General features: G+C 36.4%; 1 protein-coding gene across 1 annotated transcript in view; it reads right to left on the reverse strand.

The window, feature by feature from the left end:
* Window positions 1-14,740, reverse strand: part of MYOF (myoferlin) — a 65,065-nt gene extending 50,325 nt beyond the window's left edge. Inside the window, exons 1-3 of the mRNA XM_054382219.1 lie at window positions 14,653-14,740; window positions 8,865-8,920; window positions 7,907-7,998 (exon numbers count right to left, since the gene is read on the reverse strand). Of these exons, the coding sequence (XP_054238194.1) occupies window positions 7,907-7,998; window positions 8,865-8,920; window positions 14,653-14,740 (236 nt within the window). The remainder of the gene's footprint in view (window positions 1-7,906; window positions 7,999-8,864; window positions 8,921-14,652) is intronic.
* Window positions 14,741-15,620: the final 880 nt, after the last annotated feature.

Raw genomic sequence — 15,620 nt, forward strand, 5'->3', positions numbered from 1 at the left:
CCTTTCCTCACTGAGCAAACACCTGGATTCTGTATTGTGGTCTTGACCCTGTCTCCTTTCAAAAAAGATGGAAATACGTCTAGTCATTTCAGTGAGCATTAGATTAGGCACATCTAAAATCCTTACAAACTGTTACAGAGAGATGGACATCAGCTGACTCGTTTCTCAACTTTAGGGAACTTAAGAAGCATTTTCTCCTGTTACAGAATCAAAATTACATTTAACACACAGGACAAACCTAGATTTGGAACATGAGATACACAAGCGGTGGCCTTATTTATCCTTCCAACTGTAGTATTATTTGACATTGCTTGTGATTAGATGTGGCAAATATGGACATTAAACAGTAATGTTTCCTTAGCTCAGGAAATGTCAGCAGTTGCTCTCTTAAACAGAAAGAGACATTGTTTTTTTTTACCTTGTGGCTTTAACAGTCAAAAAATTTGTGTAGAAATCAAGCAAGTCTGACAATACACACCAAAGAGAACATCTCTCTTGATATCTGCCCAAACTTTTATATGTGAAGAGCAGGTGTCACAGAGAGACACTGATACTATTTAATAGTCTAAGAAAAGCAGAAAGGATTAATTCCATAATGACCGAAAATCTCAAAGCAGAGAAGAATACTGAGTAGCTTAATGCATTTTCTCTTTATTACATAGCCTTGTAACACAGTAATAGCTTTGAAAGCAACTATAATATAAGCAAATGGGAAACCATTCCTACATTTGGAAGGAAAAAATGCTTGAAATTCCTTTAAATAGATGTATACTGAAAGAAAACAAATTCTCTTCACTCTTTTTCCTTTAATCCAAAATTAATCAGTAAAAACTTTCAATTCCAAATATCCTTCTTCCCCCAAATCCTTCAGCTGTGACTAAGCTTTCTCATTTGATAATAACAGAGAGAAACATACATAATTTGAGGTCTCACAGAAAGAAGAAACACAGGAAGACTACCCAAAACCAGCTACGCCAAATTCGATTCTAGAGAAAGTTCTATGTATATTTGTAGAAAAACATTGTAGACTTGTGATTTTGATTTGATATGAGCTGGAGTGATTTACATTAACATCATGAAGAACTTCAGAAGTCATCCAGTCTCAAATCATCCATACCAGTGTTGCAGCAACCACACCCTATCAGGTGACGTTACTCAAGATAAGCTGTTCAACAGTAGTGCTTTTGAAATTTTTCCGTGTAAGTTTCTATTTCTACATCCTCACCTGTCCTGTGCAAAAAATATGCAGACATTTGAATACATAGTAATTGTTTATAAAATTCTGATCACCTTCAGAAGAATGAAGAGGGTGTCAGTTACATAGACTACTTGCTTGCTACTAAGTTGCCTCTGAAGTCCTTAGTTCCCTCCTCCCTTAACAGTTTGGGCCACTTTAGTCTTCAGTCCTTTTCCACCCTAGCAAGAGTGAGAAATTTAATATTCAGCCTATACACTATCTTAGCCTACTTCTAAGTTTTAGACAAATTCTAAGCTCTAGGCAGTTAGTCTTTTGCCTTCCCCAAAAAGGTCCTGTTCACTCGATTTGGCCTGTTTCATCCCTCTCTCAACAGAACCACAGAACTGATGTGGTAGGAATGGACCACTCAAGATCATTTAGTCCAACCACTCTGCTCAAGCACAGGCAGCTACAAGAAGTTGCCTAGGACCATATCCAGTCTGGTTTTGATCACGCAGCTATACCTGAAGTAGTATATTCAAAACTAACAAGGAATGTCTCAAGGACATCACCAGGTCTCATCTTCATCACTTGTACAGGTCTTGGAGAAAGCATTTTTTCCAGAGATGCTTCTCTCAAGACTAATCTTTGGCATAAGTTGGGTAAGATCAGATAGTAGCAGCTGTTGCTGTAACACCACACCCGTTAACAGCTCACTGCTGTTTAACGCTTTGCTGCAAGGTCTGCTATTGTGCTCCTGACATGTAACCAGACCCCCACTCCTCCACATGACTACTGTGGAGTTGCAGTGTTCCTCTGAAGACCTTTTACCTTCAGGCAGGATTGTATGCTATCTCCTGCAAAAGTCATGACTTTCAAGAGGACAAGGAGTCCTTTCCTTCCAGCACAGGTGAAAAGATTTTCTGTCACCTATTCATCATCAAAGGACATTGCTCTTTGCTAGAGCTATTTCAGCTTTCTTTCTTTTGCCTAGGCAGATACTTGCCCATTTAATTCCAGAGCACACTGGCTTCTTGATAGCATCAAGTAAGGATATTTTCAGCTTTCAGAATAACTCAATACACCCTGACATTTTGTTCATCAGCTGTTTTGGCAGTAGACAGCAAATGAGTATTGCTTCTTAACTCTGATTAAGTACCTTTTTGGCCATCCCTAAGACTTAAGTATGTATAGTGCCCAGTCAGCCAGGTCTCTTTAAAACTTTCCAGTTCTGCAGAAATAAAGACACCCCCCCCAAAACAAAAAAAAACCCCCACCAAAACAAAACTGTCCTGCCACAAGCAGTTTAAACATTCTGATCTACCACTGAATAAGGCACCATAGATAAATGCAAAATCCACACGTTTAGAAGCAGATTTTAAATCTCTTTGAATGTACCTTATCAGTGCTAGGCCTGTGATACTTTTCCCTCCATTAATCAAAAGGAAATGCTTGGGTTACCAGCTGAAATCAGTGAACTACTGGTGACCAACTACTAAACACGGTCTTGCATTTGTGCCAAAGCTAATTAATCCATTACCACTGGGGTTAGCACTTCCTGTAGCTGTCCAAATAACCAAGAGAAGTGAAACTTCACACCCATGCCTGGATCAGGAAGTGCTAACTCACACTACCAACCATTTTATTGCTCCTCCTCTGTTTGAAGGTAGCTATTTATAATAAATTCTTTAGCATATCACTTCCTCCAGCTCCTTGCATACTACTTTTACTGGAAGCCCTGTGATTTTAATCCAGTGAGAGTTAAGGATTTAAATTCTTCTTATTTTTCAGAGTTCATTTTGGCAGAGGTTTATATTTATTATTCTCATCAGTAGTCTGGATCCCACACTGCAGTTACAATTACTGCACTCAACCGTTCTTCTTCAGTGTACATAACTGTACAAAACACCCACCTTCATGCTGTTTTAAAATTTCTATTAAGAGCAAAATAACTATTTTTATCTTCTTTAGTTATTTGATAGTACAAACTTTAAACATGAAACGAAGCACAGATACTATTTTGTACCTGGCAGAAACCCCTAAAACTGAATCTCAGCAAAGCTGAATCTTGCATACAATGCATGCAAGGAAAACCTCCAACTATGCTCAGGCTTGCTGACATGGAAAAGAATCCATTAAAAAGGGTCAGGTGTAGGAGGATTCAGACTATCTAGAATCATTTAACTACAGAAAATACATAAGCATGATTAAATAATTTGTGCACTGTTCATCCGTGGCCACATTTTCTGCTTGAGAAAAGGGTGTGCCAATCTGTTTTTCCTCTGTGTTGCTAGGTTACTAACTATGCAGGGAACGTGAGGAAACACAATTCCAAATCTCTTTTAAAAATAATGAAAACCACTTCATTCAAATATGACTGTACTTTCCTGTTAACATTTTTTCCCTTAACTTCATAGGAACAACTGATTTACTAAGATTTTTTTTTGCCTTCAAACTGCATAAAGATTAGCTTTCCGAGAGTTTGAATTCGTTCTATTCACAACATTAGACATAATAGAAAACAGATGTGTTGTCTTTTCAAACATCTTTATGCTGGAAATTCTAGCTAAGCATGAACCATATGAGCCCTCTCTGGCTTATTCCTAGGGTGATCTGTTTGTGTACATGTCAGCATGGTTTGCTTTACTTATCTTTCCCAATGACTTTGTCTTTTTACCATGAAGAATGCTCAGTTTATCTGAAAAAGTTTAGTGATCCTGTAAATGAGGCCGTAAATTCTATGTCCAGGGAAAAATAATGTTCTTTGAGGTTTGATTTACAGAAACATGCCAAAGCAATGAGTCAAGTGGTTTGGCACAGTGTAAAAAGGGGACAACATCCACCCTGTGCCTCCTCCTGCATCAGTCTGAGAACGGACTGGATGAATAGCTATGTAAGTTTCTAGGAGCTGTAACAAATCATGGGTTACACTGAAACCTTCTGGTGCCTTGTTTTAATGGAGTATGGGTTCTGTAGCCACCTCTTATGTGCAGTAACAGGCCAGGTTCCCAGAACTAGTCAACTATTCCAGAACAATGCAAGGAATAGCAGAATGTGTACTTGCTTGGAGCTAGCAAGTGAGCAGCCAGAGCAAGTTAGGGTTGAGAAACACATTGGTCTGCTTCTATACTACACTGTAGGAAGAACTGCAGCAGAACATTTGAGCAAAAGTTCTTTCTACTTAGAAAATAGCAATAGCAATCCCCACTGCTTGTTTTCCTGCACAAGAAAGTAAAGCCAAATACACGGTGTAGTTTTATCTCAGTGCTCTCTCAGGTGACACAGTCCCCTAGATGTACACTGTACACTCAAAACCTAAAAAACTCCATTTCAATCCAGCCTTTAAAGTTATAAACCCATGAATCTCTAAAGGAAAGATTATTGGTTAGACTCAAATTCCACTTAATTTAAACACCACATACGCCTCCCAAGTTAATGGGTCTACTCGTTACTAATGCAAAAGCACATGGCAAACACTGGGTTTTTGAAATAATAGCCTTTGCCTCAGAAAGACTTCAGTTAACTGCATCAAATTTACATGTAAAAATTAATACTTCACTCCCCCTCATCTTTTAAACTGTCATTATAATAGCTCTCAGTTGTAAGACCAGCTCCATACAGAGAAGTCACTTTTCCAAATAAATGCACTAGTTTATTTCTAAAATTGTACACAGAATAAGTAAGTAGTAGACAACTTCCAGTGTATAAACCCAAGCAAAACAAATACGCCATTGCACAAGCTGGGAGTTAAACACTACAAATACGAGTCCAGATGATATTTATAAATACAATATGAAAAAACACAAAAACATCTTCCTTACAGAGTGAAGCATTTTAGGGGCTTTAGATAAGTACTTTTGTTTTCTGATAGAAAATCCCCTACAAAATTCTGCTAACTGGCAAGCTTTCCTATATCGAGTGCTGTGATTTCCCTGAAGTCAGAGGCATGCACTATGTTCTTGCTTTAGGGACCCACAGGAATCTGAAGAATGAGAGATCTGAGGGCATTGGCTTGACTCACAGTGATTTTACAATAGAGCTGTTGGGAGTATTGTAAAAATGTGAATTCACATACTGGGAGAAGCCACAAAGTAGTAAAGAAAAGCTAACAATGGAAGTGAACTAGCATCAATAAACTTGAATGTAAACATAGTTCAGTGTTAGAAATATCCAAATTTGGCAGGGAAAAAAAAAAAAAAGAAAGAAAGAAGATGGTGGGATATCTTACTCCCTCTCAAAACAGCAACACTAGTTGGCAAGGGAATGCAGCAGAGAAATGGATCCTTGTTTAAAATCTAGGACTTCATACACTGAAGCAGGGAACTAGCATCTCCTTTTGGATAAGCTGTTTTTTTTCTGCACAGATTAAAAATACAATCTCTGTGACTGATGCTTGTCCAAAGGTATTTACCTTTTTAGACAAAAAATCCTATGATTTAAGTAAAGATAGGCAGAAGATCTTAACCGCTATGGATTAACTGAAGATAAAACACATCGATGAAGCTTTATCTTGTTATGCCTGTTAAGAAAGAATTCCTAGATTTTCTGACAGAGCTTTTAGTACAAACATGTTTCAAGACAATAATACACACTATCCTTGCTGTAGATGAATTTAAAGAAAGCTTTCTGATTAGCCTGCCACCACCCAAGACCTTACCCTTTCCTGCAATTGACTTTTGGGACCAGGTTTATTTGTGTGTGACAAGTCATAAGACAAATAGCATGCAGGACATAACGGGTTGCTAATAATTTCAACTGGTAATATACATCTTCATTAAAACTATCTGCATGCATTGCCTTAAGGTGTCCTGCACACCTCAAGATCTAATATTAAAGCTTAAACGCTACAAAAGTTCAGAAAGACAAAAAGTACCCTCCAGTTTTACTAAAGTTTATATATAATTCTTTTTAACAGAATATGAGTTAACTAAATTCCGGTGTTCCCATATATACCATTTTCGTTTTTCACAGCAACAATTTTTTACAATGACCACAGCCAAAAGATCCTATCAATTCATTTTACAGGATCAAATCTAGTCTTATTTTTAAAAGTTTGAAAAAGATTTATTTCAGGAGTTAGTCAAGTAAGACACCTAAATTACTTATATGTTTTAGTTATTTTATGCTCCCGTTCTGTAAGAGTAGAAACCTACAAAACATGTTTAAATGCCAACACAGACACTGACAGCATTTCAGCACTCTAAAACTTTTAATATTGTTGTCTCCTTTCACATGAAGATAGAAGCCTTAATTCAGGGTGGCTCCTTTCTCAGTGTCTGAAGCAGTTAAGATTTTAAAGTTAAAAAATCACTTCCAGAAAAATCACAGTCTGCATTTTTCTGCTGCAATTACTTCATGTGAAGAAAAACTAGATATATTTTTCATTTTTTGGTTGAAAGAAAACCATTTTTGTTTTGTGTGATATTCTTCAAGGCATACAGAGATACAGCTACTGTATATATTCAGTTCTCTAAAATTAATAATAAATCCTTTTATCAAAACTAGAAGTTTTCTTCTGAGCACTGAGAACTCAACAAACAATTACACAAATGAAACTTTCCTTTATCTTCTCTTTCACAAATGAAAAAAAAAAATAGGACCATACACAAAAGATCTGCAGCCTTACATCCCATGATACTTGATTTTTAGATGCCTGGAAAATGCAGAACCCAACTTTAGGCATGTAGAGGCTGTGCCTAATACACTGGTAGAGTTTAGACTTCTAGAGTACATTTCAAGCCTATTGACATGGACTATGAGCACTAATCAAAACAGACATGGTGCAGAAAGGATAAAAGCCTTAAATTCCTGCACTTTGGGGACATCATGAAAATGAGTATTTCTGTCTGAAGACCTAAATTCTGAATTCTTTACTCACAGTAGGAGTCTCTGACATTCCTTTCCAAGAAATGAATGTCAGAAAAGGAAATTCTCAGTGGCCTTCCACTCCATGTTTATGTCTAGAGTACTCTAAGGAACAGGAAGCTAGATGTAAATATTCTTCTGCTGAGCTTACACAATTTACCTTAATATCAAACTACGTATTTTCTTAAAAAACAAAACCAAAACCCCAAACCCAAACAAACACCACCACCCCAAAAAAGGCACAAAATCCCCCAAACAAATAAACAAAAAGCAACCACCAAAGAAAAAAAAATCCTCAATCCATTTTTAAATAACACGTGTAAAATATAAACAGAAAAGGAGGTATCAACAGCATGGCCAGTCTTCCATATATGCAATGAGCCTGAAGCATGTTAACACTCAGACAACAACTAGAGACAGATTCATTTCCCTACTCAGTGGAAGAGAATTTACCCTGGCATCTGGTATCAAAAAGAGTTCTGCAAGCTGGCCTTGGGGACGTTACTTTTGTTTTCAGCTTCAAGCTTTATAATGACAGTGCAGAGAATTCACAATTCATTGGGCCAGGAAGAGTACACTAGCCGCTAGGCAGGACGCTAAAAATAATAGAAACTCAGATTCCATTCCCAAAAAAGGTTTTGTACTTTATCCAACATACTTATCCTGATGACTTAAGTGAGTCTCCCAGGAGATGAGCCTAGGACCTCAATTTCTCCAGACAAGATAGGAAATTGATCTTAGGCTTCCCTCTTCCTAGGTAATGCTTAAACAACTGATGTAAAATGTAGGCTCTTGGTGAGATTTTTAAAGATGGTTTAGAGCCATCTTAGGGAAGGAGAAAGGGGAAACAACAAACAAACATACTTGTTTTGTCCAATTGTTTCAAAATCCTTCACGATAATTGTCAGGGAAGATGAATTATCCAGAGCAATTCCTTTCAAGTCGAATTCAAGAATCTAAACAAAACATGGAGCAAAAACAAATTATAATGACAAGTTATGTGTAAATTAATCAACAGCAGAGTAGTGTATACAACAAAATAATTCAGAAAAAATTTTGAGAGGCAGAACAGACCAACTTACATTTGCAAAAGCAAAGTTAAAAATCTAGGAACATGCTTGGAGCAAATTTTGAATTGCTAGTTATTAGTACAAATAACAGAAAAAGAACTGAATTGCTTAATACTGAGCCATAACCTCTTTTGCAGTTCCACTTCCTCATACTAATAAGTGTGTTCTTGCAATTCATAAGATCTGATACTATTCCCCTGCAATACTGGTTGAAGTCAGTTGCTGCTGAATTTAGATAAAAATTTGTAGGTTCCCTTTCTTTGTATTCCTGATTACAAAATGTAATAATAATATTTCACTTCCGTTTCTGGTTGTGAAAATAACTACTAAAACAATATTTTCCACAAGAAAAACACTACTGAAGATGCAAAATAGGACCAACCCTACAAACAAATCACGAGGAACTTCAACATATGATTCTTTCTAATTCTGTAATGTCATTTCCTAACATATAATAAAGGATCCAGTAATGTTCCCAAACACATGGCCAAGCAATAGCTGAATATTATTTGGACCAAAGTATGAAGAACAAAGCCAGGCCTAAAAAACTCACCAGGCATCCATCTATTTTTACATAAAAACATCACTTAATTAATTGCAATATATGGTGCAAGATAAATCCATTCACCTGCATATACTAACACATACCACTAGTTCCTATTTCTAACCAATATCCACAACTGTAGAAACTGAATTACATATTTTACAAGTGTTTTGTCTTAATACAGACCAGGAATTTATAAAAAAATTACCTCATTCCAAACAGGATTAAGTTCACTGTCAATTTTCTTTGTTTTCTTTTTTTCATCTGCAAAGACAAACAAAATGTGATGATTTGGTTTTGCTAAAGCACTACACAAACATCACAATTTTCCCTTTAATTATTAAAAAAAAAGTTTGAGCTCTAAACCAAATGTTCCAACTATTTTTGCCTCTTCCAGAAGTTGCAGACTTTGCAATCAGAAATTCTCCTGGGCAATTTTAGCAGTTGAGGTTTATTATTCTGTTTTGTTTAAACATAGCTAAATGAATTCCCAAAAAGCAAAATTAATATTTATGTTTCTCAGCCTTTGTATGACCCTTGACTGCAATGTCAGTAATGATAAAAGATGGCAGACTGAAAGACTTGGAGACATCCAACCAAACAGTAACCTCAAAGTGAACTTCAGTAGTAAAGAAAATCTGTTACACATTTACCACATCCAAGTTAGAAAATACCTAGAAGTGTTCAGCTCTGAAATAAAGTCACCTTGAAAAATAAAAATCTTCTTTGTGTCAGCATTTTCTGCTTTAAATGAGCAAATAGCAGAAATACACATGCATAAAAGAAGAAATGCTGTCCTTCCTGAAACAAAAAACAATTTCCAGAGGTTATGCAGATCACTTCACTGACACATACTGTAGCCTAAAAATTATAAATTTTCCATACTTCATGGCAAAATTTGCATTCAGTCAAATTTGCAACTGCATTTTGCAATTCAGGTCAAATTACTTTCCCTGAGAGGAATACAACTCAAGTGTTGCAGAGGCCCTCTGCAGGCTGCCACATCTATTAAAAAGGGAAACAAAATTCTGTTCTTACAACAGGTTCAACTCAGGTAATATGCCATGGCTTTCCACGCTGGCAAACACATGGACCTCTAAATAGTAAGTGCATATATTAGCGATAACAAATATATGTATTTAAGTATAGTCAGTAAACTGATCTATAAAATGCTTGGCCACCACAAGAAGGCTAAGTTTCAGACATGGTCCTTGTATTTAAGGACTATAGTAAAGGCCATAGCATTTTTATGATTCACAAGTTACAGCTATACTTCACCAGGAAAACACTGCAAAGGTCTGGAGGCAACAGTAAAGCTACATCACATGGGCAAGTTCATATACTATTCAAGCATTGTAGACTGTGGTGGCTTCTTCTATTGAATAAGAGTGTGATGTACTGAGAGAAAAGTCAGCCCACACTGCAAATTGCAAGGGCTGACTCATATTTATGTAACAGGAATTGTCTACAATTTATACAGGATATTGACTCACACTATCCCACAACGGAAAGAGCATTCATAACATACTGTGCTGTGGGCATGCATGTGTGGAACAAAGAACTAATTAATATGCAGTAGGAGAAATTCAGCTGCATGCTATCTAACAGGAGACAAAGCATTTTCAAAACTGAATATCCTAGAATATCTGGGGTTTGGCACTGGTACTCCAAGTGTCCCTATGAATATGAGCTGAGAGTCAGGGAAAAGATATTCTCAGTCTCAATGCTAGTGAAAAAAGCAACAGTTACAGCACTTTGTGAAGGAGACGGTGAATCACAGACTTGATCCTTATGGAACTAGTGGGTAAAAACCACTGCCTAAACTCAACTGTAGGAAAGACATGGCTTGAGCAATAGTCTAGACAACTCTTGACAAGAAGCAAAATTTTCCACTCTAAACTACTCATTTTCATAAAAAGAAGAGTAAGCTTTATGATTCGAATAACAAGATGCATATTAGAGATTATACTAAGAGAAAACCTTTCCCGTTATGCATTTTTGTGAAACTTGAATTAAAAAAAAAAAAAACAAACAACCAAAACCACTGGCTTACATTGGGTTTTAGTTCTAATTTTAGTTAAAGTTTAGCATGTCTATTCCTCAAATATGCTTTCTTAACTTTACTGACTTTATTACCCTTTTTATCAGTCTTTTAATGCACTGGAGTGTTTTGCTGCGGTTTTTGTTTGTTTTTTAAACTGTGGCAAAGGGCTTTCTCCTTCCCACAAAAAAACCCAAACAACCAAAACCCACAAAAAACCAAACACCAACCAAACAAACCAACCCCACCTGCCAAGCAGAGTAAAATGACTATGCAGTTATCCTAGGAGCTGATATAAGTTTCAGGTCCTTGGTCTTCCCTCCTCTACTGCTAAGGTGTCCTGCTACAGTAGTCAGTACTGTAAACCACATCAAAAGACATTATACTAACACACATTGTTTAAAAGACATTATACTAACACACATTGTTTAATACTCTCAGTTGGAAATTAATGTAATAATGACTTAGTGATAATCAATGACAGCGTTGAAAAGGATTCATTCTGTTTAAACTGTTCTATAATTACAAAGATAATGACAGTACTGCAAAACAACCAATGCTTGCACCTCAGGTTTTTTCCCCTCTAATTAGCATTATTATTAATTTCAGCAGGTGTGGAATATCAGAAGCAAACATTATCTTTTAGAAGAGTTTTAAGTCTAAGATTCAAGAGAGAATCACATTTCAGTTCACTAAATTTTTCATAAAACTTCTGTGAATGAAGAATTAAGATTGCATGGTTGCAGCAACTGCAGCATCAAATGGGCAGACCTCCAAACCCCAGGAAATTAAAGCTAGGGCAATTTAATTCTCTGCAAAACAGAAAATAGAACTTTAGAGTGAATAATTACACTCTAATACTCTTTTCTTTTACACACTGAAATATAAACTAACATACCTACAAAAGAAACTTTGTTCAAGTTGGCCCTATTAAGCTGAATGCCATTTCACATCAGCTTTTAATGCATAAAGCTGTATGAGGCTGTCAGAAGGAATGATCAAAGTGCTCAATGTCCTAGCATTGACTGCACATATAAGCAATTGTGTCACTTTTTATACCCAAAGACAATAATCTGGCACATTTTTAGCCAGTTTGATTTATCTGATGAACCAGAAGAATTGCATTGATTGAATAATTATCACTTAGTGCCACTTTAGCAAATAGCAACAGTTTTTCATACTAATTTAACTAATAATTTGTCTCACGTAATGATGAGCTCAGAATTCTGCACCCAGTTCCAGACTACAATACTTGTTTACTTTCAGGGTGTAGCTCTCTTCGAACACTGAATTGTTCTTAAGGCAAATAAAAGTCCTTTCCCACTGGACTGAACATAAATTATGTGAAAAAGGAAAAAAAAAAAAAAAGGCAAATGCTTGCACAAAACTCCTCAGCTCTAAACACAACAGAAAACAACTGCCTATTTTCTCTTAATAATATATACCTAATATATTTCACTGTATGAATTGGACTGACTGTATAGTCTCTACCTAGCTTAGTTACACAAATGAAGTCTATTCTACACACAGATGAAACTATACTAATGTATAAAGTGTCTGTGGAGTCACTTACATATCAAGAGTTGTATGATCATGGCCTTTTTCTTCACAGCATAGTCATAAAAGGTCTAAACCTGAGAGATACTGTGTGTTTTCAGAGAAGCCTGAAAAATTACTGAACCTGACATCAGCAAAAGCTATGTAAGTTACAGTTTGGAAAAAAATCTAACAAATAAAACACTGTTTACTGAAGTGTCACTTTCCACAGCAATTTTCTGTCAAGTAAGTGCTATTTCCTAAGACTTCTCCAAGAATATGTCAGAATCAAACAAATCATGAAAACGTACTGTAGGGCTATGGCCAAAGTTTTACAAATGCCTGAGTCCAGTTTGGAAAATAAGATCCTCATTGTAGTTTTTATGTCCATCAGGAGCTACAGTGGGTATGGACTATTGTTAAAGACAGAATCATTTGATACACACCTTCTCCAAAAAAATAAAATCCTCGTTTCTCATCTACACACTAACAAAGCAAGGGAAAATGGTCTACAAAAATAATTTATAAACATCAACAACCAGAAGTTCAATCTATTTCAGATATGATCCTTACACCACTTCACCTGGCAACCAGGTACTCCAGTTACAAATTAAATCAGAGCTGCTCAATGGCTGGCAAAAGCCTCCTATTTTCTGGCCCCTTTGAATCACTCTGGATAGAAAGCAAAGAATCAGACTTCTGGTATGAAGTAAAATAATGTAAAAGGAAATGGTAGGTATAATGAGAAATTAAATATACTACTAAAAATGTCCCATTCATTAAGTTGTATTTAATCAATAGTTAAGCACATTTGTGAACATTAAAAGTCCCAGTTATAACACATAAAGGATAAATATAAAGCCATTCCTTTAATGTCTGTTGCCCAGCTCCTGTGTTTGCATAATTGAAGGACTGAGAATCACCATAAGGATGGTGAGACACTAGCACAGGTTGCCCAGGGAGGTGGTGGAAGCCCATCCCTGGAGGTTTTTAAGGTCAGTGTGGATGGGGCTCTGGGCAACATGATCTAATGGAAGGTGTCCCTGCCCAGGGCAGGGGGACTGGAACTAGATGATCCTGAAGGTCCCTTCCAACCCTGACAATTCTGTGAGAATCAAATTCAGTAATATGGAAGAAAAAAAAAATCTTTATCTTCTATTTAGTGAGTAAAAAAAACGAATTGCATTGAAGCACAGAGCTGGAACAAAAGATGACAAGGAAGAATTAAACAGACACTTCAGGCATAAAGAAGCAAAGGCATAAGCCAACTCTGGAGTATGTCACTGCAGGAACAGAGGTAACACAGAAAGGCAAAACCATAACAAGGAAGCTGAGAAAGACAAGAAACTGAAAAGAATTAAGAAGAATTGGGAAGTTACAAAAGTTACTGAGACAGGCTCAGGCACTTGCCCAAACACACAATGGCAATAAAAACCCCCAAAGAAACAAAGAAAAAAAAATAGCTTGAAAAAGAAGTGGGAAAGAAAGGAAATAGAATGGTATTACATCTTTCTGATGCTGAAATAATGCATTTGAAAATTTCTTATTTTGAAAATTAAAATACTGGACATGTGCTGCCTCATCCTTTTCCAGCCTCCAGCAAAATGTTACAATTCCAGATTTGGTTTCTAAATATGACAAATCCCTGCAATGATTTTTTCATACTTTAGGAAAAACTCTTTCCATTTAAGTGCACAGTTAGGAAAACAGATCACCAGGAATAAAGACAACCATTTGTCACAGTTTGGTTTAATGTATTACACGATCCAAAACTGCCTGGAGGTTCCTGAATCTTAAAGACAAATCAGTACCTGAAATCAAGTTCCTTTAGTCTAGTCACCTGAGGCAATGATAACAACGGGTAAAATACACTTTAAATATAAATCGTTGTACATATAAATTCTAATTTTAACACACTAATTTCCTCTTGTCCCGTATGTATGTAAAGAGCAAGAGAAGTGTAAAATGTAGTTTCCCTTACCAAATCCTTATTTTAAATTAAATAATCTCAACAGGCAAAATTTTTAAGTGCAATTCAGTCTGTAAAAAATTGGTGCAATATTGAGCAGTGGCTCTACAAAGCCATGAAGACAGAGGAATAACTTTTTTTTTTTTTCAGATGGAAAACAAGGTAATCTTCCTTGTGGATTTATCTATGCAGTTAAATCCCTCTGTTTAAAGCAAAGGGCTAATCCTTTGCAAAAGCTTTTAAAACATGGATCCTGAAACAGAAGCACTGCTGGCCAATTCACTCCACCCAGTTCAAACTTCTTTTGGTTAACTCCTGCATCTCTAAAAAGTCTTCCTTTTACATCAAATGTACCTTCAGGAAAACATGTTTTCACCAGTTTTCAAATACTTACATATGGCATTATCCTTCAGAAAACCTCCTAAGTACATTTATGACAGTTTTTCTTACCTTTAAAAATAACAGAAACAATAGGATCTGGTTTCCCAAACTTGGTTTTAGGGATATTGGTAGCAGATTCCACAATCACCCGAAGCATTGTTTCCAGTCTTGACTAAATGTCGATTGTTACCAAAGAAATTAAAGGAAGTCTTAAGTTTCAAACTCCTTCACTTCTGGACTGAAATGCTATCAGGAAGAGGAGGCAGGGAGCAGCTGGTTTATAGTAAAGAAAAGTCTATGGGTGGGTCTATGACAGACTAGCCACTGAAGGCAATGGGGGGGGGGGGGGGGGGGAAGGTACCTGTAAATTGACACCAAGTTCTGTGCTGCTGCACACACACACACACACAAGCTCTTGTTAGCGAAATCCATTAACGGAAACGGCACAGTGTAAAAACGAGTGGAGATTTCTTGGGTTGCTTTTATTTTTAAGCTGTGTGATAAACCTTTCACAAGTAACAAGGCAAGAACAAGCATAAGCAACATCAAGCACAACTCCAGAACTCAAGATACATCACACTGGGTATAGCCTCTCGGTATACCTAGGTATTACATTTCGCAATAGCGTTTATATAATTTTTTTTGTCTCTTCATGTTTAGAATTTCCCTGTTTGTAAATGTTTCCAGCTTGCCTCCCTGGCACCGAGTAATTACCAAATACCTATGGTCTTCAAAAACAGTTTAAGTGCTCCCTCTCCAGTTGTGCTCTGGAACAACTACGTTGTACACACAATACAGGTTCCGTACTTAAGATGCTAAATTTAGTAAACTCCTGAGAAATTATTTATACATATATATATATGCATGAATAAAAATAAATAATTAAGGAAATACGTGCGAAATACGTGCGAAGACCCCGTGTTATTGTTTAGAGGCCTACAAATACTATTTCTTAAATGCCTGTAGTAGTCTCCACTATAAATGAAACTAAGTAAAACTTGCATGGTAAGCAAAAATAACTCTCTGCTCTGGAAAAG

The sequence above is a fragment of the Indicator indicator genome, chromosome 7, assembly GCF_027791375.1.
Source record: "Indicator indicator isolate 239-I01 chromosome 7, UM_Iind_1.1, whole genome shotgun sequence".
Taxonomy (NCBI): Eukaryota; Metazoa; Chordata; class Aves; order Piciformes; family Indicatoridae; genus Indicator; species Indicator indicator.